Source organism: Natator depressus, chromosome 3 (assembly GCF_965152275.1).
Source record: "Natator depressus isolate rNatDep1 chromosome 3, rNatDep2.hap1, whole genome shotgun sequence".
Lineage (NCBI taxonomy): Eukaryota > Metazoa > Chordata > Testudines > Cheloniidae > Natator > Natator depressus.
In genome coordinates, this window is record NC_134236.1 from 121,303,626 (window position 1) to 121,328,292 (window position 24,667).

Consider the following 24,667-nt stretch of genomic DNA (forward strand, 5'->3'; position numbering starts at 1 on the left):
ATATAACAACTTTGGCACAAATAGCAATTAAAACTTCACAAAAGCTTTGTCAACTTTTTTGAAATGAAAATCCACTTGTTAAAAATTATGAATATCCTATTAGAACAAATTCTTTAATAGCTTTAGTTAACAAAGATGAGAATTTTAAGTAACTCTCCAGTACTTGTGCCTGTGACTTTTTTGCTTTCTGCACGGCAAAATGAGTGAAGGGTTTTCACTGTTGCTTGTGCAGTAGCCAACATTGTGAACATTTTGCCTTTAGTGGGGAGCCCGGTGTTTTTAATGGAATTATTTTGACTTCTGGGAAAATCTTTCCACTGCTAGATTTTATAAAAATCAGTTGTCTTTGGAAAAATGTGTCCTATGATGTCTCTAACTAGTGTGGTATGGACTCTACGTGGAATTAACTAACATGTTTAACTTTCTAGGTACCATGCTACGTTTTTGATGATTTGAAGAAACATGACTTGAATCCACTGATCAAGACTTCAGGAGGCTACTTGGTGGATGACTCAGATGACGATTCCTTGTATATAAACGTCTGTAGAGACATAGGTCTGAACCTCTGTGTACAGTATATGTGTCTAAGTTGTATGAGTTATGGCAGTATTTACTAATGCCTCTAGTAAAGACTATTTGGTTTTATTTCCTGTTAAACCCCGCTTTTAGGAGTTTATAACTCTATTGTTTTAATCCATCTTTGATTTGAAATGTGGCTTTGAAGGCAGCTTCCCTAGAGCAGTCTTCCAGAATTGTTGAGCTATTTGAAGAACAGTGTCCTTTTGGATGGCAAAGGGGCTGTCTTAAAACAGTACAAGCCAATCTGAGGCTTCTCTGCTGAGACTGGCAACAAAGGTAACGGTTATGGTTGCTCTCTTGTTGCTGTCATCTGTCCAGTGGCTTCATGTTTCTTAGGCCAGAGCGATAGCTAGTGATTATAGCTCAATGTGGGCTCCAATTCAGCCAAGCACTTGATTATGATTTAGTTGGGGATTGGCCCTGCTTTGAGCAGGGGGTTGGACTAGATGACCTCCTGAGGTCCCTTCCAACCCTGATAATCTAAGATTCTATGATTCTATACTTAACTTTAAGCATGAGTAGTCCTATTGAAATAATGTGCCTAAAGCACGGGTGGGCAAACTACGGCCCATGGGCTGGATCCGGCCCCTCAAGGCTTTAGATCTGCCCACAGGATTGCCTTCCCTGTGGCTCTGCAGGCTCTGTGCCGCTCCCAGAAGCGGCCGGCACCATGTCCCTGAGGGGGAAGCAGAGTGCTCCACGTGCTGACCTCACCTGCAGGGACCGTCCCCTGCAGCTCCCATTGGTCAGGAACGGGAAACCGTGGCCAATGGGAGGTTTGGGGGAGGTACCCACAGGTGAGGGCAACATGTTGAGGCATGGGAGCCTGTCCTGGCACTGGTGTGCGCCGCTGCCACCCTGGAGCCGCTCCAGGTAAATGGCGCCAGGCCGGAGCCCACGCCCCTCCTGCACCCCAGCCCCCTGCCCTGAGCCCCAGCTGCACCACGCACTCCCTTCCCCGCCCCCCCCCCCCCCAACCCTGTGCCCCAGCTCTACATTCATGGCCCTGTATGCAATTTCCCCATGCAGATGTGGCCCTTGGGCCAAAAAGTTTGCCCACCCCAGCGTGAAGTTTAAATATTTAAGTGATTTGCTGGTTTGATACTTACTTTGGCCAGTAGTGGGGAGAATGGAGACAATATAAGCAGTTCTAACAGCAGAGAAATTTCTTCACAGGCTGAATTTCATACATATTAGATAACTTTAACAACAACAAATTAGTTTTTTCTACACTGCATTGCTTTTGCATTTTTAACCATATATATATATTCACTGGTCTTTGTTTTGTTAGTAAGAAGCGTGTATGAACTTTGCCCACAGAACAAACTGAGTCTGATTTTATTTCAAATCCTATTGACCTGAAACTTAGTGTTGGAAGTTACATCTTTATTTAATATCAACAGGACCTCAAAACAAAATGGTCCGCAGGTTTCTATAAAATATTGCTAGCCAAAAATCTCAGCATTTGCATTTATTTTAATATAGTGTTGCTTATCACCCTGGTATCTGAGTGGCTCTCCCTAGAACAATGTTTCTCAACGACCAGTCTGTGGACTGGCGCCGGTCCCTAAGATCTCCCTGACACAGTTTAGGAAGGCAGCAATCTTGTCCCTGATACCAAAAGGTTGAGAAACACTGACCTAGAACATTCAGTTGAGATTAATGCCTGCAAATTGTTAAATTCCCCATTTCTTTTTATCCCTGATTTGTAAAGTGAATACCCATAACTGAGTATTGCACACATACTAGGAAGAGCCTTAAAAACCTAGAATAACTCCTCTCCAAAATTCAATATAATTGGACATGTACAATAGATGTCTTCAAATCTTTGTAAACTTTGGGGTTTTTTAATGTAATGTTTGAGGGTTGTATTATTCCAGTTTGTTTCCATCAGTATGCGAAAATCTTTGTATGTATGGAAGTTTATATTACTTGTAGCTATTACTATAGTAGTAGAATCACTTTAACATGGTAGTCTTGACTGGAACTACAGCTAGTATTCTAACCCCACTTGCTTTGAAGTAAACTACAAAATAGACTAGGCAAACATACTGATTAAAATTCCATAATTGGATTTTCTTCACATCTAGAATACTGTTCAGTGGTGGAAGGAAAAAGATATTACAATGAGAATTTGAAGTTTCTAGCTTCAGAATGTGTTAGGTTTTTTTGTTTGAAGTTAGATGACATCTTTTCAGCTAGAAGTAGTGGAAGTGTGCATTTTATCTCTTTCATGGCTTCAAATCCTTCAGCAATCTTTTTTTTTCCCCTAATTTTAGCTTGCCAAAAATAAAACCATTTGAGTTCAAACTGCACTTTTGAAAACTTTAGTCCAAGGCTTTTAAACCCCCCCTCAAACTTAAGAGCTGTAAAGGGGTTTAGAATGAATACTGCTTTAGTCTAATGTAACTAAATACTTTCTTAGCGCTGCAACAAAAACCTCGTTTGGGTGATATCTGGTATCCTCTTAACAGGAAGCTCAAGCAGCGAAACCAGAAGTTGTCCTGTGGGTAGTGCTGCATGCTTGTTAAGTGGAGGCCATGCTTTTGATGTCGGCAGTCCTCAAGAACAGCTGAAACTGCGTGACAAAGACAGGTACTTTTGGTGGTACTTTTAAATGTCTGAAAATCTCATGTATATATTTATAAGGGCTCCCTTTTGTGTTTATGGACAAAACATTGTTCATTATTTGGCTGATATATATTCCTTAGCATTTCATGCTAATATTGTATATATTTCAACATATTTAATTACCAAGAGAGAGAGAAAATTGGAAGGTGGCATCTTTTTTGTAGACAGGCATGAGGAGACTAGGTTTTTAATCTATTATCATTGCCATAATGTAAACTTCTAGTCTTTTTTTTTTTTTTTTTTTTGTAACCCCATGGGCATGCTTTACATATAAAAAGTTCTGGAGGATGAGGCAACTACCTAGCTTTTCTTTTCTTTAAAGAATAAGATGAAATTATTGGTGTCACTCTCTGGTGGCATGGGATGGTCATTGGACAGGATGCCCCAAACAAAGGACTGAGTTCTAATTCCAGCTGTTCCAGTGACCTGCTGCATGCCCCTGGGAAAATCATTTGGCCTCTGTCTCACTTTACTTATCTGTTTAAAAACAAAACTTTATCTCACGCAGATGTTACAAGGATTAGAGTCGAATGCTGCCCTTATGCATTTGCATTAGTTGCCTCTTGGCTTCTGGGTATAGTAGAAGGTGTGGCTGTGACAGTAAGTTGTCTAGTATCTGCCAGCCTGAGACCCCGTCTCTCCTTGTGTGACACTGCCACAGCTGAATCAGAGGCTCTAAGCTTCCTTGGTATTCAGTAGAGAGGTCCTAGGAGGATGTTCTCCAAGGGGGGCCTCTCAACTTTGGAATTAATTGGGTTGGTCTGAAATGGCCCAGTTTTGGTGGGGAGGAGAGTCAGATGAGCGTATAGATTTTTATTTGGATGGGGTTGGTATTGGGTTTTCGTGGCAACACAATGGATGACGTTTCGTTTTTGAGCATTAGCTTCTTTTATGGCCCCTTTGAGCTTATTCTTCTCTTGTTGCCTGTGGGGAGCACTGCTTACCCATCCATTCTTACAACACTCACTCCTTGATTGATACCCTGCCAAATGCATGTTGCTAGTGGAACTGCAGAGCAAACCAGGTCACTGTGAAGCAGACCAGGGGCTGGGACTCCAATTATATGGAAGCCAGTTAAAATAAGTCGGGTAGTGAAATTGATGGGCTTTAATGACTAGCTTGAATAAAATCATTTTGGCTTTGCTGCACTGGATGACAATTCAAAATGTTGTTGCCAAAAATACTAACATGGGCCTCGTAGACTGAGAATTAAGAACATCTGCCTGTACTAGTTCTCCTGTTAACTGTAAAGTTCCTGACACAAGATTGATGTACAGGAAATAAAACAGTATTCTCGTCTTTCTGATTTTGTAAGCTTGTGCATGTTACAAGTACAAATATATCCACATAGCTGAAAGAATATGGTGACATACAAAAGGTGGTGGGTGTGTGTTTTTTTTTTTTTTTTACAACTGGGCTCATGACCCTTTATGCTTCGTGATGTATACGGAATGCCTAAAAGGTGGCTTTCCTTGCTTTCGTTGGAGGACTTGCTGAGTCTTTGGGATGTGTATTGGCACTTGCACCTTAAATCAAGGGCCTGGGAACAGGACTGCTGAATTTTTAGTGAAGCCTTCCTCCAAAAGATTATCTGATTAACATCAATGACTTGTTTAAAGACACACAATACAGAGTCTTAAACTGACTAAAATCCATTCCCTTCATCTGCTCTAATATCCATTGCCTTCATCCGTTCCCTTTCATTGTCCTAGCTCTTGTGATTTCACCATTTCCTGAGTTCTTAGTATACCCTAGGCTAGGGAGAATTTACATTTCTTATATAACACAAACTACATCACAAAAATATTAAGGTTGCAGTGTCAGGAACTCGAAAGGTTGCCTGTGCAACCTTAATTCAGTCTCCTTATGGATATGCCTTACCATACCATCTTTAATAACATGATCATGGCCTGTTGTTTTCCATAGGGCCCTTACCTCATTCAGTGTATAGGCTGGATCTGCTCAGGAAGTGAATCCGGGTTGTGCAATGAATGAAGCATCTGTAGGACCCTTGCTTCCTTTGTTGCAGACTATGGAAGGTGTGTAGTGAAATGAGGCAGGAGATTGCAAGAAGATGGTTAAAGCAGTGGAATGCTTCCCTGGAAAACTGGATTCTGTCCCTGCCTCTGCCACAGAGTTCCTATGTGATGCTAGGCAAGTCACTTAAACCAGACTTTTTGCAGGTGGTCACTTATAGTGTGGTGCACACTTTCTGGGGGCCCAGCTGGAGACGTTGAAGTCTGATTTGCAGAAGACAGCTGCAGCTAAAGTCAGCTGGGCTATGCTTTGAGCACAGTACTATATAATGCTAAGTACTCTGAAAAATCAGGTCCTGGGTGCCCGGTTTGAGACTCCTAAAATTAGTGGACACTCTTACCTTAATTTCTCTGACTCAACTGTAAATTTGGGATAATAGTCCCTCACCTCACAGGGGCTTTTTGAAGATAAATTATTTGTGGAACAGTTGTTCTGTAGTGATGAGCACCTAGAAAAACCCATGAGAAAATGAATAATTTTGTATTCAGAGCATGATTTGAACACTGCAGTAAATAAGATAACCACATCAAGCAAGGAAGGGGGGGAAAAAAGAGTAGCTCCTCAGTAAGTGAGCACCCACCATTCATTCTGTGTGCTGAATGAAGCAGGTGTTCTGTGGGAAAAAATAGTATGTGAATGTGTGATTTTTAAAGATGGTATCATAATCCATACACACAAGGGGACAGATGAATTAAGATTGTGCCAGCACTAGAGGGGGAGACCCACACTTTGAGTGGTTTTCTCGGAGGCTTACTGACAGCAGAAGAATGGTGAGACCAGGGAATGTTGGGTTCCATTCCAGCAGACTCAGGAGGGAACTGAGCTCTAGTGAGCACAGACCGCTTCTGTCCCTGTCCTGTCTTCCCCACCCCTGACTTCTCATCCCAGTCCTAGTGTCCCCGTCCAGATCCCAGCCTTCCTTACCCTCAACTCCTCGCCCAGTCTGCCTTCCCTCTCCACTACTTCCCAGTCTCCCTCCCTGGACTTTTTGTCCAATCTGTTTTGCCCCTCCTTGCACAGTCTCGTCCCCTGTGCCCTGGTCTTGTCCTTTTTGTATTTGAGTGTGGCACCTTCCTCCATGCTGCCTGGGCACTCACAGGGTCACTGGGAACATGTGACAGTCTTCTGCTCTCAGTTCTGGTGCCTGTTCTGTCCCTTGCCCACAGCAGTCAGGAATAGTAGTTGCAGGAAAGTGCCATTAAATCCTAGATTGGAGCAAGTCCAGAAGATGGAAACTTTAGAGAATTCAGCAGGGAGGGTCTAACAATTCTCTACTGAGCATGACTTATAATTGGGTCAAATTTGAGTGGATTGTCACAGGAACAGCAAAAGGCGCATTCCTCCTGCCACAAAAGCTAACCCCTGCCAAACTTCAAGTTTGTGCTAAAGATTCTCAGCAAAACAGTTGTAAGAACTTTTTGTCTTGTATGTTCAATGTACCGTTCCCTAATCTTGATCTTGGAAATGGCTGAACTGTTTTGGATGCGACTTTCCAGAAGTTATCAGCCTGAGGCAGGTACCCAACATGGAAACTTTCAGACCGAATTGTTAAAATTTGGCCAAGTTATAAGCAACTGAAAATGGGGTCTACAATGGGAAGTGCCAGGGTACTTGAATAAGTAGTGCTGTCAGCTCTGCCTCTCATAGTTTTGGGAAAAGGGGGAAAATAAGGCTGAAGATTGTTGTAACTAAGCAAAAAAGGCAGAAGCCCTTTTTTCCCCTCCCCCTTTGTAAGTCCCCCTTTAAAGATAGAATTTAATAGTTTTAACTTCTTCCAGGATCTCTGGGTAAATTGCAAGTATCCCACCCTTGATATTTGCTAGCTTGTGCAGTACACTTTGTATGTATTTATAGTTGGAATTTTTTTGTGGCTTCCCATTTGTTTTTTTCGTTTTTGTTAGGCTTGTACTGAGTTATGAGAAAACATACAGTGAAGAAGAGAAGCCAAATTTCTGTCTTGGCCATAATCCAGCAGTGACTATTACTTTTGTGTGCCCATCAAAGAGAAGAGGAGAGGTAATTAAACTTCTTTAGACTGCATTAATCGTTCTCAGTTAACCTCTCTGCTTCAGCCTCTATTTTACTGAGAGCAGAAACCTAGTATGTGCTTTGCTGTTGGGGGTCATGAAGCTTATTAATGTTTGAGATCCTCAGGTGCAAAGTATTAATACTCACTTCAGTATTAGTGGGTTTTTTAGACTAAAAATATTTTCAGAGATAAATCAGCTCTAACTAGGAATACAAATTAGAGAAAAGGTGGGTGAGCTCCCAGCTCTGTGTAGCTTGAAAACTTGTCTCTCCCTCATCAACAGAAGTTGGACCAATAAAATCTATAACCTTGCCTGCCTTGTCTCTCCCATATCTTGGGACTCATATGGCTACAACAACACTGTAAACAATCATAGGAATACAAATGTCTTGAGGCTGTCTCCTAAAGAATCTCTCTTCTTTCTTTGGGTGACAACTGCTCTCATCTGAATTTCAAATTGTGTTGAGATCGTTAGAACCTAGCATTGAGGTGGAAATAGTATCCCTCTCTAGAGCGTTATTCCCAGGCAAGATGTTCTGCTTGCTGATAAGTGCTGTTGTCCACCCTGATTTGTGTGACATGCTTCAAGTCTTTGTTCTGTGTAATTTGGTTCCATTTAAATCTGACCATTTGTCTTACATCTACTATTGCACCCATGCCTTTAGTCTGCAAAATAAGTGTTAGGTGCTTTCTTTAAATTATCTCTGATCAGTTTTTAAAGTAGAATCATCCTTGTGTGTTAGATGTCCTATTTGGCATAACTGAATGTTATGAAAGAACTGATAGCTTTAACATATCTAGCAACATCCATTTGTTCCAGCTCACATAATGGCATGTGATCTTGGCAGCAAGACACTCTTTTTTTAAAACCAGGCTGAAATTAACACTGCTGACATTTTCTCTGCATAACCTCTCACATTTGCACGTTTTGGATTGGCCTTGTTCTAGCCTATTGTCCCTCTCCTGACCTAGATGGCTGTCTACACTTCAGCCAGATCACTCTTTAAAACTGATTGAATAAAGAATTTTTTTCCCGTTCATTTTAAAATACTCTGCATTTACATAACAGCCATGTTACAGGCAGATTTACTAATTCCACCTTTGCCCTCCCAATTTTCCTATGCCTGGCCAGTGTGTTTATACACTTGAACATTAATTGGGAAGCAAAAATATTAAATGCAGACTTATGAAGGAAAATATTTCTTACAAGCTTTCTTTCCACTTAAAGCACATTCAAAATTTAAAGTGGTCTGTTCTCGTGACCACATTTTCCGTCTGATTATTAAGTCATTATAAGGATTTAATCTGTCGCTTATTGAATTAACTTCATCTTCGTCAGGAGATACGAACATTCTGATACAATAAGTAAGTTTCCCAGAAGTTTTAACCAGATGGCAAGCTGGTGGGAGGGAGGCAAGAGGTGAGAACTCTACAGTAAAAAACATTTACTGAAGTACTTTTTTTGGGGGGGGGGGTAGGTGAGAAAGTTGTCGGGGGGGAGAGGAGATGGTGAATCCTGTGTAATTCAGTGTCTTATTCAGACAAGTGTCCCCATCCTTTTATTCATTTGAACTCTTGTCCCGTTAACAAGTAGAGTAGTCTGAGCATATGATTTGCAATTATAATCCTGGCTCTGATACAATCTCACGTTGGGCAAGCTATAGTCTATTAGTTGGAATTGTTTTACCGGTCTCTCAAGAGTGGTGATCTGTGCTTCTAAAGTTCTTTGAAGAAAACTGTTATAATGAAGTGTTCTTAAAGCTGTAGAAAGTCTTTTACCAATATTAGCTGCATTAAGTCAACTCTTAATAGTGATCATTTATTCTTCTTGTAAATTTGCTATACCATTGATAACCTTTCAGGAATTTAGTCTTGTGCGCCACCTTTGTTTTAGACACACAAAAGACCAACTTTCTGGAATCTAGTGCTTAAGGTACATACCAAGAATCATCTTTAGGCATCTAAATAGGCTAAATATGGATCTAGTTGCCTATTGTAAGCACTAGATTCAAAAAGGTTGGTCACTCTTTTTGGTATAGAACAAAGATACTGCGCACATTTTATATAGATAAAATATACAAATCAAGATGACAAACTTGTGTAATATGTGGGAGTCTTTATTCTTTAATTTCTTCATTAGCCTTCCTTTTAAAAAAAAATTTTGCTCTTAAATTTCCAAAAGCATGGTCTCACTTTGCTGGAAACTTGACTTTCACCTAAATGGGCTGGGGTGGAATGGGAGGAAGGGGTGTTAGTATACCTACCTTCCATCTGAGTTCTTGTGTCAAAAAAAATTAAAAAAAAAACAACCAAACGCTTTGTTCTTATTTACAACTTTAATCATGTTCACTTCCACATCAGCGCACGGGTCCCAAGCTCACTGCCAAGCTCAACTGCCGGTATGAAATTGAATGGGTCACTGAATATGCCTGTCACAGGGATTACCTGGAAAGTAGGAACTGTAGTCTGACCAGTGAACAGCATGATATCTCCATTGACTTGACACCACTCACTCAGCAACAAAGTAAGTTCCTCTTTTTCCTTAACAGAGAAGGGAGTGAATTCCATAGACCAAAACTGGAGCTTGGGATAGCATCCTGTATAGAGTGTTTGGGAATGAAATTCGGTGACACAAATGCTTCTAGTCTTGTATTCCAGTACCTGTTCGGGGTTGTTGCTTTTCTTTGAACCCTTTTAAAGAAAAAGGCTTCCACCTTAATCATTTTCTTTCCCCGTTTCCTTAGGCTATGTCACACCGTATATGGCTAAAGATGAAAAAGAAGAGTATTACTATTACTTAAATATTTGTGAGAAAACCACTGCAGGCAACTGCAAGGATGCCACTGGATATGTTTCATCTTGCCAAGTAAAGTCTCAGAGTAACCAGCAAAAAGTGGCAGGAAAATTTAAGAACCAAACCCTCAGGTTTGTAAAGTCATCTGAGCCACGCCTTCAGATAGGTCACTGAAAGAGGGAAGGGGGTAAACATTTGATAGAAACTCTGAGACTTGTATATAGAAACTGTTTTGTTTTGTAAAAGGTACAGAATACAGTAGGAGGATGAATAATTAAAGCAATCTCTAACAAATCCATTTGGAGTTTGAGTTAAAAATCATGGTAATGCCTCGGCAGAGCCATGCTTGCAAGCACCATGGCAGCTGTGCAGCACCAGAGGAGCTAAGGTGGCCCACAAGAGGCGGGAGTGCTAAAAAGTACTTCTGTCCCGTTGATGTCTAGACTTTCTAGCTGCTGCTCTTGAGTTGCCTCACTGAGTTTTGCTGGCAACATTACATCAGAATCCTGTTGGAGCCAGGCTATATAGAGTAATGAACCTGCTAGGGTTTCTTACTATATTGCATGCTTTTGCCATGTTGAACATATCTTATACTTCTGTGATGTACAATTTGTATTGTTTAGAACTGCAAACCCATGCAATGAAGCAAGATCTCTACATCCGTATATTCCTTACTGAGGCACCTCTAAGCTAGTCTGGATGCTAGTATTTGCAAAACGGCACTCTTTTTAGATTTGATATACAGGGGGTGCCTCTTAACCTTGTTGTTCAGAACATACCCTCATAGCTTTTTGACTTTTTTCTGGTGGGACGCTCTGAGGAATGACTTTCTCTCCATTCAAAAACAGAAATGTAAATTAGCTTCACTTTTTAATCTAGCTGGCATGAAAATATTTTCATGCAAAAGTTATATTCTTCCAATAGATGGAGTATTGGACACAGAGGAGATCCTAAATGAAAACCATAGAAAAATTTAATTTCTAGCAGAAACATCCAAGAAAAACATTCAGATTTTGTTCAGAAAATGTATAATTGATGCAAAATGAAATCCCATGCCATGTAGATTGATGGAGAGAAAAGTTAGGGCCTGAGTCTCCACTTACCTGCGCTTCATGTGGTCATTTATACCTGTGCAAACTGGTTGTAAAACACTACAAATCAGAAAGGTGTAAACACACAAGGTGCAAAGCACAAGGTGGCGGATTGGGCCTTAGTGTTAATTGTGAAGGTGTATACAACAGAATTTCTCAATTATGGTTTACAAATCTCGGGGGGAAAAGCAATTGGAATATTCTCAATTTGGTGGAAAACTCAGTTGCTATGCTGAGTAACAATTTCTTCCCCTGGAAGGAGTGAAGCAGTAATCAATTGCATGAATTGGGCCTCCATTAGGTGGGACAAATAACATGGTGATACCTGGTGGTAATGTTTTTCATAGCTTAACTTAAAGCATTGGGATTTTTTTATTAGGTACTCTGATGGGGATCTCACTCTAACATATCCAGATGGAGATGCATGCAGCTCTGGCTTTCAGCGAATGACTGTCATAAACTTTGAGTGCAATGAGACTGCAGGTGAGAATATAGGTTACAATTACTTTACAGGGCTTTTGTAGCCTCTGGGTATGCTTTTGCTATTGAACTAGAGGAACTCCTCGTGTCCAAGAGCCAAGTGGTTATAAGCCAGCATGGTTGTATCTAATTTCTTATCTGTTGGTTTGGGGTAATTCTCTAGTTTAAGTACTTTGGCATCATAAACTATCTTCGGTTGAGACTAATTGCACTGTCATTCCTGACTACTATGGTAGCTGCTAAAGAAATTTTCAACCAGCTAGAGAACACTTATCTTTAGTGTTAGAGAGCTTATTCCTTCACTCTCCCACTTCCCTGGTCCTTCTCGCATGAACAGAGAGCAACAATACCCGAAGTCCGAAGGTGCAAACAATTCGATGTTTATTGGGGTGAACTTCCAGCAAGCTTAAATACAAGTTCCTTTTTCCTTATTTTCAAATCCCAACTTACTTCCTGTTTGCCCCTAATTTATATAGTAATATTCTTAGCTAACCTTAACCAATCATTCTACTGAAATTTAACTAACCAATCCTAACATATTGTAACATGATTAGCTAACCAATTACATCCCACCACAATAATTAGATTACACCCAGCAAAATTAATTATACAGCAGACAAACAATCACAGAACCAGACAAAGATTATACAGACAAACAATAGCAAAGTGGGAACTATAATGACAAAACAATACAGAAGTGAGGATTTCACATCCCAGCTATTGATAAGTGAGTTCATGCCAGACAGGATGCTATCAAACTAAGTCTCCTTTCACATTTTCTAGGCACTTCCCTTTCTCTGGAGGTGATAGGAATACAATCCTGTCCTGATAGTGCCTGACAGCCCAATAGCACCTTATTTCAATGTGACTAGTTTGGAATGTGAGGATGTGACTGTTAGCTTCCTAGCTTATGGCTGCCTCTGCTGCTTAGCCAAAGGCCTTAGCCTAAGAACAGGGCCTCAAACTGTCACAGTAAGAGAAGGCCCTTACACCAGCAGACGGTGATTTTGATTCTTTCTTTTATACCTCTAGAACTAGCCAAGTGATAAGAATACCCCTAAATTCTTAAAGTACAGGCCTTTGCAGACAGGCCTGAATATCTATATCCTAACATTTAGTTTTAAAGCACTAACTTTTTTTATTTTTCATGTTCAGCCACCAAAGGGTCCGTTGTTTCGTTGTTGTTGTTTTCATGGTCTGCAGTTAATTCTGTGACTGATGCTGCAGTACATCTCACTGCCCTGGAATTACAGTTTTGTAATGTTTCTGCTGTGATGTGGATGCGAAAGGCATAAATGCTGTTCCCAGACTTCCCCTATACCCCTTAACTTGAAACCTAATAGTCTTCCTGGCTTTCTAACCCTATAAGGTAACGAAGGAAAAGGGGCCCCAGTGTTCACTGGGGAGGTGGACTGCACATATTTCTTCACCTGGGATACTAAATACGCCTGTGTTCAGGAAAAGGAAGACCTCCTGTGCAGAGTTGCTGATAAGAAGAAACTATATGATTTGTCACCTCTGATTCGCACTTCAGGTACAGCAGCAGAAATAAACTACTATTCTATGGACTATTATTTTCAATTTATCATGAAACCATGTGCTATTTTCTTAATTGCCACTTCTCCATTGTGAGCCTCTTCTTAGCCTCATCTTTAGCTTTTGCATAGGTTCTTAATCTTCTCTTTTGAGTGTGTGTGATATTAACGTTCAATTTCCTTTTTATGCAAAAACCTCTAATAGAGGCTGCACCTTTTAGAAGGAATTCAGTTCTTTCAGTCTCCACTCAAGGTCCCTTTATTTGCAGCTGTGGTTTTTAAACCGCTCGTCATATTGTGGATGTGTTTGGGATATTAAGCAAACTTAATCTTAGACTGTTTTTGTTATATCTAAAATAATCTCTGGTTCCCAGAGTCAGCGCAGAATTGGGAAGCTGTGGACAGCAGTCCCGTCGAAGCAGACAAGAAACACTTTTTCATCAATGTCTGTCATAAAGTACTTCAGAAAGGAGCAGCTGTTGTCTGCCCAGATGATGCAGCTGTTTGCTCTGTTGGTGAGTGCACAATTTTGAAACAAGTTTGTGTGGAATATTGCTTATAAAGATAGACAGCACTTCGTGACTGGTTTTGTAATAATTCAGAGGGGCACAAAGGATGGGTGTGCATGGGGCTGGAGGAGAGAATGGGGATAAAGTGATGCCCTGTGGCCAGAAAAAGGCCTAGGAAAAACAGCATAAACATACTTTAACTAGAAATCAAAGAGGAATTTTACATTTCACTTTGTTTCCAGGCCTTGACAATGCTTTTAAGGTGTAAAACAGAAAAATTGCTGTAAAATCATGCAAAACAGAAATTTCTCAGCGCTGTTGTTACTCTCTTCCTCCACCCCCTAATATTTAGATACTGGCTTCAGCTTTTTTCCAACTCAGGGAAATCACAAAATAGTCACTACTTAAAGTAAGCTTACTTTTTTTTCCTCTTCTCTCCCTCCTTCTACCCCCAGATAAAAATAACAAGCCTAAAAATCTAGGAACATTCATGTCTTCTCCCAAAAAAGTTGGAGAGAGGATTCAGCTTACTTATTCGAAGGGAGACAGCTGTGGGAAAAACAAGATGATCAAAACTGTCATAACCCTTGTGTGCAAGCCAGGTGAGAACGTTGACACCCATTTGTTTTCCAAGCTTTTTATAATGAAAGATGATAGCAGAAATGTTTTTTAACCATTAAAGCTCTTTGGCAAAACCTTTGGTAAAACGCAACTTTTAATGAAATCTGGCGACTTTCGCTAGATCTAGTGACAGAACTGCCAAGTTGGCAACACTGGATGGAAGACAGACGTGAGGAGGTGAGAGCTGCAGGGGTGGGGAAAGAATAGGATTAACTGTGAGAGTAGGATAGATGCCAAGAGGGACTGGGGTTACAGGGAGGAGGGCAAGGGAGAGAACAAATGGGCGTTGGGGTAGGGGGAGAGTAGGGGAGACTTCGGGGATCAGAGCAGATGGATATTGGGGCTAGGGCCATGGTGGAGACTGGGACTGAGGGCAGGGGGATATTGGTTGTCAGGGAAGAATAGGGGGCTCTGTAACTGGTGGTGAGAGGGCTCAGGGAGTTGTAGTCAGCAGGAGGAGGAGCAGTGGAAGGAGCCTGGACAGCAGGCAAGTGGGCTCTGTGCAGGTTGGCTGGAGGGTCCCCGCTCCCTCAGAGGGATCTGAGTGGCTCTTCTGGTGGGGAGGCAGCGCTGGGCTGCTCTTGGCAGCCAGCCTTCAAGAGGTTGGCTGCGGGGTATTTGTCCAGGATGGGCTGTGCAGTGCAGCTTTTACCCTCCCCACTCAGGGGTTTTCTGTATCTGGAGGGGACCCTGATGTGACGGGCTCAGGCTGGCTGGAAGGTGCCTAGTGAGAATCAAAGGAGAGATGGAGGCTGAGCAGGGTCTGGAGTGGGAGGGGATCCTCCTGGCCCCAGAAGTTCCAAGCTCCAGGCAGAGGGGTTGCAGAGCGAATGTCCCAGTCCCTGCAATGGTGGCACCCTTTATACACACAGCTTTGACTCTTACTACTTTTCCCTATAACAAACCTGTATCACGTCCATGTACCCTAGCTTTAGCAAAGGAGAAATAACATTACTATTTAAAACCAGTTATGTGGGGGAGAATTTATAATCCAGTGTTTTTTTTGAAGAGGTGTTGTAAGTCGGGGATATATTGTCCAAAAAAAAGTACCCTTTTTAATTTACCAGCTTCTGCATTCAATGGGAAAAGGGAACTGATAGCTCAGCCATCTGAAAGCTTTGTCTGTTTCAGGCTATTTGCTACTAAGGTTGGTAGAAGGGGCTTGAAAACAAATGGCAATCCATGTGACAATTCAGCCCCATACTGTCCCTCTTTTTTGTTTTTATGCCAGGTGACCTAGAAAGTGCTCCTGTCTTTAACTTGGAGAGCGACGAGTGTTTGTATGTGTTTGAGTGGTATACAGCTGCTGCCTGTGTCCTGTCTAAAACTGAAGGAGACAACTGCAGAGTCTCGGATGCTCAGGCAGGTATGTACCCAACTCCCACAGAGGCTTTTTTTAATGGAGTTTTGTTAATGGAGAAATCTCAAGCTACGTGGACTTTCATATTTGACAACCTATTCTACACTTAATCGTGTTTTTAAAATACATAAAATGATTCTGAGGTTTTATAGTCACTCTTGCATTTGAAGCTTGATCTATGAAACTAGGCATGTGGAAATGGCTGTTAGGTGCATGACTAGCTATATGCATCTGCAAATACTGTACTCCACTTGCTTTTGCAATCATACATTTAATTTAGCCAGGCATCTGACTTTGAAAATCAAACCCTATTCATTCTTGAAGGTAGTAGAATGTTCTTGACAGTTGTGCAAAAGAAATAACAAGAGTTCTTAACAGCGTATTCAGATTAGATGAAAAGACGTGTAAAATTGTAAAAGAGCACCTGCTTTAGTCAAATATACTTGTATTTATCTACTTGGTTTAGAAAATAAAGTGTAGTTGTCTTGACTATAGGCCAAGAGCTTTCAGAAAGATGAGAAAAGGAAAAAAACTGAAAACAAATCTGAATATACTGAACTTCTTATTTGCTTCTCGCTAGAGTTTTCTTTTGACTTGTCACCTTTAACCAAGAAAAGTGGCAGCTATATCGTTAACACAGCCGATTATGATTTCTACATAAATATTTGTGGCAGTGTGTCAGAGGAACTTTGTCAGCCAAAATCAGCAGCAGCATGTCAAGTATCAAAAAAGCAAGTATCTTCAGTCTCTAATCTCTAGTACTTGGTCAGTTGTTGTACATAGTGCATTTGGTGCCTGTCTCTAGATGTGGTCATGCACTAACTAGCTTGCTGAAGTTAATTATGAAGTCCTGCAATTCTTTCAAACTTACTGGTAAAGGAGCTCTAAGCAATATGTAAAAACATCTCACTTCACAGCTCCCACTTGATGGGGGAACTCTTGGAGACTTTAGTTATGAGAGTTATACTTTAAATTTCACTTAAAGAGCAGTTCTGTTCTGAAAGGTGACTGTAAAAATAGCACTTTATTATTCAATAACTGTTTCAATGGACCAAATTCTGTCCTCACTGAAAATGGCTAGGTTGAATAGGTGTGACTGAAGCCAGAATTTGGCTTGCAGAGTGGTTATGTATGTCTTTTTGTGAGAGCCCCGTTATGCTGCTAGAACCCAGGTTCAGTTTGCAGGGCTAAAAGTTGGATAAAATCATCCCCTCTACTTGTAAATGGAGAGGAGTTGCTCTGGAAGTCATTAAGATAAAATAAACCTGGATCCCCTCCCCTCATGCCATATATAGTCACTTTCAAAGAAGAGCTCCATTTCAAAGGATATACTAATGCTAATGTGGCTCCGAACTAGCATTTTGAAAACTTGGTTTCCCTCCAAGGCTTGTTAAATTTACATCAGTTATTTACTGTGTGTGGGTGCACACATCCTAGCTTTTAAGTGGTCTTATGAGTTCAGTTAGCATTTGATTTAAATACACTATTTTCAAGCTATGTGTGTGTTTGCCTTTTTAGCAAGGAACATACCTGGAGTCTAGGAGAACCCAGTTCCAAACTTTCCTATTACGATGGAATGATTCAGTTGACCTACAAAAATGGTACAACCTACAACAATGAGAAGAAAACACAGCGATCTACCCTTATAACTTTCCTTTGTGATTATGAAGCTGGAATAGGTCAGCCTGAATACCAGGTAAGAACTTCCAAATGACCAAGAGGGCATGGGCGGAAACCCCTACTTTTCAAGGATCTCTGATTCTCAGCTGCATTGTGTCTGTGTGAAATCTGTGTAAAAGCAAGGAGAGCCAAACTTCCAACAGCTGCAGTGAGGATTCTGATAAAAGGCATTTTGAATTATTACTGCAGAGCATCTGCCTCTGGTTACAGTCATAACCTTGAGAGCTGCAAAGTTTTGTCTGGCATTCTGAGCAACAGCAGGGTGTTTGCCCTGATCTGGTTAATTTCCAGCTTGAATAATTACGTTCTGGTTCTGCACCAAACAACTGTGGTTATTGGAGCCACACCCATGCCTTATATTCTTCTGTAGTTTCATTTGGATAAAAGTATAGTTGGCTGTTGAGGAGCCAACTGAGGCTACATCCCAGTGACTGAAGCTACAGGAGTAACTTGTTAAAGTGCTGTGCAATCCTGTGGCATGAAAAATTCTAAATGAATGAAGAAATTAAGTTTTGGTGATAACTGAACTGGGGAAAAATACACACTGGAGAGGATGACTACAGACTGGAGAGCTACAGAAATCAGCGAGCTGTGGATCCTGAGTTTTTTGCATCCTAAGAGAGAGCATAGGTTGGTTATTCTCCATGTATAAGGGAACAGACCCATTTTACCCAAGTTAAAAGGTTTATCAGTTTGATATTCTTAGAAGCCATACTGTTGTGACCTATTTATTCTGCAGTCTGTCTGTGACTGTCTTCCTATGATTCTGGTAACTTAGGTAGAAGACAATTACACATACAACTTTAAATGGTACACTAAATATGCCTGTCCAGAGATGCCATTGGAATGTGTTGTGACTGATCCCAACACCATGGAACAGTATGATTTATCAAGGTAAGAGAGGAGAAGTAAATAGACTCGTAATTGAAGGACAAAACCCGCATGTAAAAACAAATGTCCTATCTAGCGAAGTCTCACTGTAAATGTGGTTTCAGAGTAACAGCCGTGTTAGTCTGTATTCGCAAAAAGAAAAGGAGTACTTGTGGCACCTTAGACTAACCAATTTATTTGAGCATGAGCTTTCGTGAGCTACAGCTCACTTCATCGGATGCATACTGTGGAAACTGCAGAAGACATTATATACACAGAGACCATGAAACAATACCTCCTCCCACCCCACTCTCCTGCTGGTAATAGCTTATCTAAAGTGATCATCAAGTTGGGCCATTTCCAGCACAAATCCAGGTTTTCTCACCCTCCGCCCCCCCCCCCCCCCACACACACACAAACTCACTCTCCTGCTGGTAATAGCCCATCCAAAGTGACCACTCTGTTCACAATGTGTATGATAATCAAGGTGGGCCATTTCCTGCACAAATCCAGGTTCCCTCACCCCCCTCCAAATTTGGTGTCTGCTGCATAGACAGCGTCAGAAACCCATGATCATTCTTGACAATCTTGAATTGTAAAGGACAAGCAAAAACGAGGGAAAAAGCATATCCCCATTTTTTAGGGGGCACACTGCTGTGCCTGTCATAGCTGTAAATTGATGTCCTGCATTGTGTGTGTGGCTGGCTTTGATAGCAAAAACGGTTGTCTCTTTTTGTAGTCTGCAAACAACTGCACTTTCTGTGCTGTGTTTTTAAGAAACATTCTGCAGTCAAACATTTAAAACTTTAGTCCCTTATTTACTTCGGAGTGTTGCAATGATAATATCCAATAAGGGAGACTCTGTATTTGCTGCTTCTGAAATAGTTGTTGCATAGGTTTTTGAAGAATGGATTTTGCTTGCTTCTTGCCACTTCACAAATTATAGTGTCTCTAGTCCTCTCCATTTCTAAGAGGAATGTGTATTATAATTTAAGAATATAAATATTTCACTTTGGCAATTCAGTTTATCAAAATCCGAAGACCGAGGTGAAAACTGGTATGCCATGGACAACTCTGAACCAAATGAGCGCAAGAAGTATTACATAAATGTCTGCCGCCCTCTGGTTCCTGTTCCCGGGTGTGATCGATATGCCTCAGGCTGTCAGATGAAGTATGAAAAAGATCATGTGAGTATCACTTCCACCCCAGCACCAAAAGTTAGTCCATCAACTGTTATGTATACATCAAAGATCCATTAAGTGTCTTCTGACTCTTCAGGAGGGTAAAAATAATGACCTGTGGGACCATAAGCATTGGCACAATCACTAGCAGAATAGCAGGTCTTTTAGTAGGACCGTGATTTGTAGTTTAATAGTGCTGGTAGTTAAGGGTCAGACTTACCCTTAGAAGGCTGTAAATCTCGAGTAATACCAAATGTACTCAAGAGCAAAATTCTACCCTCCTTTAAACCACACAGTCATCTGAGGGCCAGCATACTGTAACCGTCAGTCTCCCATTCATGTCACTCCTCAGTCACTTTTTTTTTTTTCTTTCCTTGTGCACTGTAGTGATTTTGCAGCCAAAATCTACAATGCATATTATGGGGGTGGATAGCCATATGCCTTAAACAAAGGGCATAAACAGTCGGTTAAGAAACTCTGGCCTCTTTCTTCCTCTTCCCTGGGGGCAGAATCTCAAAATTCCCCCCATAATCTAAATCTCACAAGCTTTTGTAAGTAGGAGCCTCTGAGATTTTGGTCCACTCTTTTAAACTCTTCAATTTATTTAACCAAAAAATTTAAAAAAAATAGGATGGGGAGCCTGGTGCTGGTGTGGAGACTGTGCAGCCAGTGTCACAGAAGAGTCTCCTGAGCATGTGTACCTGCGATCCACTGCAGGAATGAACAGCAACAGCAGGAACATACCAGGAAGAGCGAGGGGAGGTCCCCATCCACAAATTTGTCAATCACCCTCCTGCTTCCTGTTAAACTGTCAAATTTAACAGATTTCTGCTTCACCTCTGCATTGTGAAGCAATTAACATGCCACAGAGCTTGTACCCACTCTGGTGCAAGTTCTCAGGCCGGATCCTACACAAACTGAGAGCCTATTAAAATACTTTAACATGCTATTCGCTCATCAACATCCTCTTTGTTTTGTCTTATTTTGTACATTAGAGTGAACTGTGGTAGAGAAGGGCATGAGAGTAAAAGCAAACCTCAGCCTCTCCTTCTGAGCTGTTTCCCGACAACCTGGGCTCTGATACTGCTGTCTTTTGTTTAGCTTTTTCCTGGGTAGACATACCCTTAGCATCTCTGTCTCAGTTCCCCACCTGGGAAGGGGAGAACTTCATAAGTCACAGGGGTGCAGACAATAAAATCCATGACTGATTGTGAGGTGCTCAAATTTGATGGTGATGGGGGCAATATAAGTACCCAGATTGAGTGGGGAAAGATTTTGTGTTGCTGAAACATTTTTTCCAGATGTACAGCTGTGTTTCTCTGCAAGACACTGTCTATGACTGGAGACAGATGGAATTTCTTTTGTGAGCTCATGACTTAAAAACTACTTTCTCACAAGAACTGCATTAGTTCTCTGCAGTTCTAAGAGCAAGAAATAGACACTGTCAGCTAAATCAGTAATCTATCGATTCCCAGAGCCTCAAATTTGGATTTGCCTTGGTTTGCAAATGGAAATGAGTTTGATAGTTATTGTCCCCTGGTTGGTGGGTGGATGTTCCCATCAGTCGTCATACACAACTGGCAATCTCTAGACAGTGTGAGTCGGTTAGTAGAAACACTCTTGCTGTTTTGTGTCAAGATGGAGATACAGTAAGGAAACCTGCATAATAGTCCATTGTCATCAGCCATTCACTTCCCTGGACATCAGAACCGTAGAGGATTCTTATTGTTGGCCCTGATGACATATTGCATACCCAAAAATCTACTTTGGCTCTATCCTATGGAAACCTAATGTGTCACTTGTTGGAAATACCCTAATGTCCATGACCACTTGGTCTCTCAGAAGAGCAGTACAAACTGCAGAAGCATCAAATGTGAGATGAAAACTTACAAACTCTCTCTAAATCAGTGGCACCCAAATTCTGAGTCACGTACCACCTTCTTAAAAGCTTGTTCAGTCTATTTACTTTACCACATCAAGGTCACAAATGACAAGTGGTACATGTACCACAGTTTGGTAACCCCCCTGCTCTAAATTCTTTTGCTGAGCTGTAGTTAGCTGACAGACAGGGACTGTTGCCTCTAAAGGTTTTGGGTAGCCTCTTAAACACCTTCCTATAAACCAATACTTGTAGATAGATGGGACTGTTAAATGTCAAGATAATCTGAGGGAGAGGGGGAAGGTAGATTTCTTAACCTCTCAGTTGCTGTTTCACAATTACCTGCATCTTTTAAAAACGGATATTATGGAATGTCGCTTTGGCACAGCAAAGAACTCTGGGTATAGCTGAAAAGAGGGAAGCTTGATTTTAGTTTTACTTTTGCGAAGCAAGCACTGTTTCATTGTCATCCTTTTTTCTTCATTCTAGGATTCCTTTTCTGAAACCACTTCCATTAGTAACCTGGGGGTTGCTAGCAAAGGCCTAGTAATTGAAGGACATGGTCGAGTCCTCCTAACCTACACAAATGGTTCTGTGTGCATCAGTGCTGATGGGAAGAGGACCTCCTATACAACCATAATTCATTTTACATGCTCCAAAGGCACTCTTGTAAGGATGGAAATGCTTTTAGTCTCCTCATTGTACTAATGTTCTCTGAGGCTCTGTATGGGGTGCAGAAACAGTGTCATACTGGAGACAGGATGAATACTGAAGAGTGGTTTTTCCTCCCCCCCCACCCCCCAATCACTCTGGTGCTTCAGCGATGTATCTAGAGTTGACTTACATTGTTAGCCAAATTTTAAAGAAAGACCAACAAGACTGTAGCAATTGAGAAGTTAATGGTCTGATCTGGAGGCCATATTTAAGATTGGTTTCAGAGTGGTAGCTGTGTTAGTCTGTATCAGCAAAAACAACGAGGAGTCCTTGTGGTACCTTAGACTAACATTTATTTGGGCATAAGCTTTCGTGGGCTAGAACCCACTTCATCGGATGCATGGAGTAAAAATACAGGAGCAGGTATAAATACAAGAAAGGATGGGGGGTTGCTTTACCAAGTGTGAGGTCAGTCTAATGAGTTAAATCAATTAACAGCAGGATACCCAGGGAGAAAAAATAACTTTTGAAGTGGTAAGAGAGAGTGGCCCATTAGACAGTTGACCAGAAGGTTAGAATAACCGTAGGGAGAAATTAGTATTGGGGGAAATTTTAAGTTTAGGTTTTGTAATGACCCAACCACTCCCAGTCTCTGTTCAGGCCTAATCTGATGATGTCCAGTTTGCAAATTAATTCCAGTTCTGCACCTTCACATTGGAGTGTGGTTTTTGAAGGGTTTTTTGTTGAAGAATTGCCACTTTTAGGTCTGTTGAGTGACCAGAGGCTGGCTCTCATATGACCTTGATATGCATGAGGATTTAGATACGTAACTCTGAGTCTTAAATTACAATATGAATGTGTAAGTTTTTTTTTCTAATGTGACCATAGGGAGAGGATAGATCCAAAATGAGGAAACCTATGTACTTTATAAGGCAACCAGACTTAACAGTTTCACTGTCTCTGTTTTGTCATGAATGTATAACTGTTTCCCATTTTGTTTATATCAAAACTACAATTACTTAACTCCACATAAGCAAGGGAATTCAGATTTAAGGTAGAAAGCCTGGAATAATACTTGTTCTAGGTTTGTTCTTGCTGCATCCTAGGTGTTTTAAATATTGCATGACTCTGAGATCAGTGCATAACATTATCATGCTCAGAATCTTAGTACAAGGGACATAGGATATATGTATGTGGATTTTAGTACTTACCTGCAAAAGCAAAGCAGTACAGAGTAAGTTTGGACCTATAACACTCGATCACAGTCAACTTTTGAATATTTCTTATTTGAAATAGTTAAACTAACCTTCTAGTGCTTCATGGCCCTAGTTACTCAATATTTCCTAACAGTAATTGCTTGCTTATCATAATGGACTATGTGCCAAGCCCTGAAATTTATGAAAAATCCAATATTTAATTGGATTAGATAAGTGTATAAGTAGGACTTTTTTGTTTTGTTAATGCAGGTCTTTAATACAATTAGCTATTTAGTCTAAGCTGTTTGGTTATTGTAGGCACTCTACATACTGAAAGTCTTGAACTCTTGGCTGGGGAAAAGGTACCACAAAGTGCATGTGCAGTAATGAGGTTTTTTTGTTTTGTTTGTTTTTGTTTTTTTTCAATTTGAGCCAGATTCTCAATCAACTGAGAATTTGCCCCAAAACTCTTATTAAAATAGCAAATTTCCAAGAAATAGTAGTTTTGACATAAGATGAAACAGATGCACTTTAAATGAGTCTTTTTTTTAATTTTATGTTCTCTTTGCAATTTGAATTTTCAGAGTAGCAGCCCCAGGTTTATTGATAATCGAGAATGTGTTGTCACCTTTCTGTGGGAAACGGAAGCTGCTTGTCCAGTCACAACAACAAAAGATGAAACTCAGGTGAGAGTGGGGAGGGCTATTTTGTAGCCATTAAAAATTGTTCTTCATGCTCTGTTGCCAGTTGTCCCTTTTTCCTCACATTGTCTCCTGCAAAGCTAGTTTTACCAAAGTAGTTTTTAAAGTTAATCCAGAGCTACTGAAAGGGGCCAGACTTAGAATACTCAAGAGTGAAGTCCTCTGTTAAGTGATCAATAGAGCAGGTATGTCATGAGAAGCAATAAGGCAATTTTCCCAAATGGCTCTACTAATATATTAGAATGTTGACCTAGAAAAACCACTTCTGGAGATAGGGTAACTTACTTGCTATGATCATTGAATTGTTTTGCTCCCCTACTGAGACCACCAACAAACTACCAGCTGTATTATATCTGTCCAGGGATTTATGCTCAGCTCATCACAGCTGCATCTGAATTTGTAAAGATCTGTAGGGAGATCAGACTAATTTCACACTGGCAATTGAATAACCCTCAGATTTTTATGCACATCCTGGATTGGATCTAAACTAGTGACCATGTTGCAAAATATCTGCATGTCCTTTTATAATTTCATTGATGCGTTCTCTTCTCCCTCATTTAGTTCTCTTTATTTGACTTTTCAGACTTGCTTTACAGAGGATTATGTTCAGTTGTACCGGTATGCCAGCGGTGCATGCTTTCTTGGGTAACTTCACAGACAGTAAATGGGCAGCTGTCCTTGCACTGCACTAAAGAATACAAATGTGGTGTTACTGTTAGTAGTCTAAATTAAATCTCAGTTAGCCCTTGCCCAAATTACGTTGTGACCCTCCTGGTCATTATGCATATTTGTAAAGGTGCAGTTTTTTAAAGCTATGTATATAGCGTCTCCTTTTTACAA

General features: G+C 40.8%; 1 protein-coding gene across 1 annotated transcript in view; it reads left to right on the plus strand.

The window, feature by feature from the left end:
- IGF2R (insulin like growth factor 2 receptor) overlaps window positions 1-24,667 on the plus strand; it is an 88,475-nt gene that overhangs the window by 22,149 nt on the left and 41,659 nt on the right. The window contains exons 5-20 of the mRNA XM_074948713.1: window positions 429-555; window positions 3,054-3,174; window positions 7,149-7,263; window positions 9,638-9,800; window positions 10,021-10,201; window positions 11,541-11,644; window positions 13,011-13,175; window positions 13,551-13,691; window positions 14,141-14,287; window positions 15,538-15,672; window positions 16,247-16,397; window positions 17,185-17,362; window positions 18,125-18,240; window positions 19,241-19,403; window positions 21,766-21,945; window positions 23,711-23,812. Coding sequence (XP_074804814.1) covers window positions 429-555; window positions 3,054-3,174; window positions 7,149-7,263; window positions 9,638-9,800; window positions 10,021-10,201; window positions 11,541-11,644; window positions 13,011-13,175; window positions 13,551-13,691; window positions 14,141-14,287; window positions 15,538-15,672; window positions 16,247-16,397; window positions 17,185-17,362; window positions 18,125-18,240; window positions 19,241-19,403; window positions 21,766-21,945; window positions 23,711-23,812 — 2,289 coding nt within the window. The remainder of the gene's footprint in view (window positions 1-428; window positions 556-3,053; window positions 3,175-7,148; window positions 7,264-9,637; window positions 9,801-10,020; window positions 10,202-11,540; window positions 11,645-13,010; window positions 13,176-13,550; window positions 13,692-14,140; window positions 14,288-15,537; window positions 15,673-16,246; window positions 16,398-17,184; window positions 17,363-18,124; window positions 18,241-19,240; window positions 19,404-21,765; window positions 21,946-23,710; window positions 23,813-24,667) is intronic.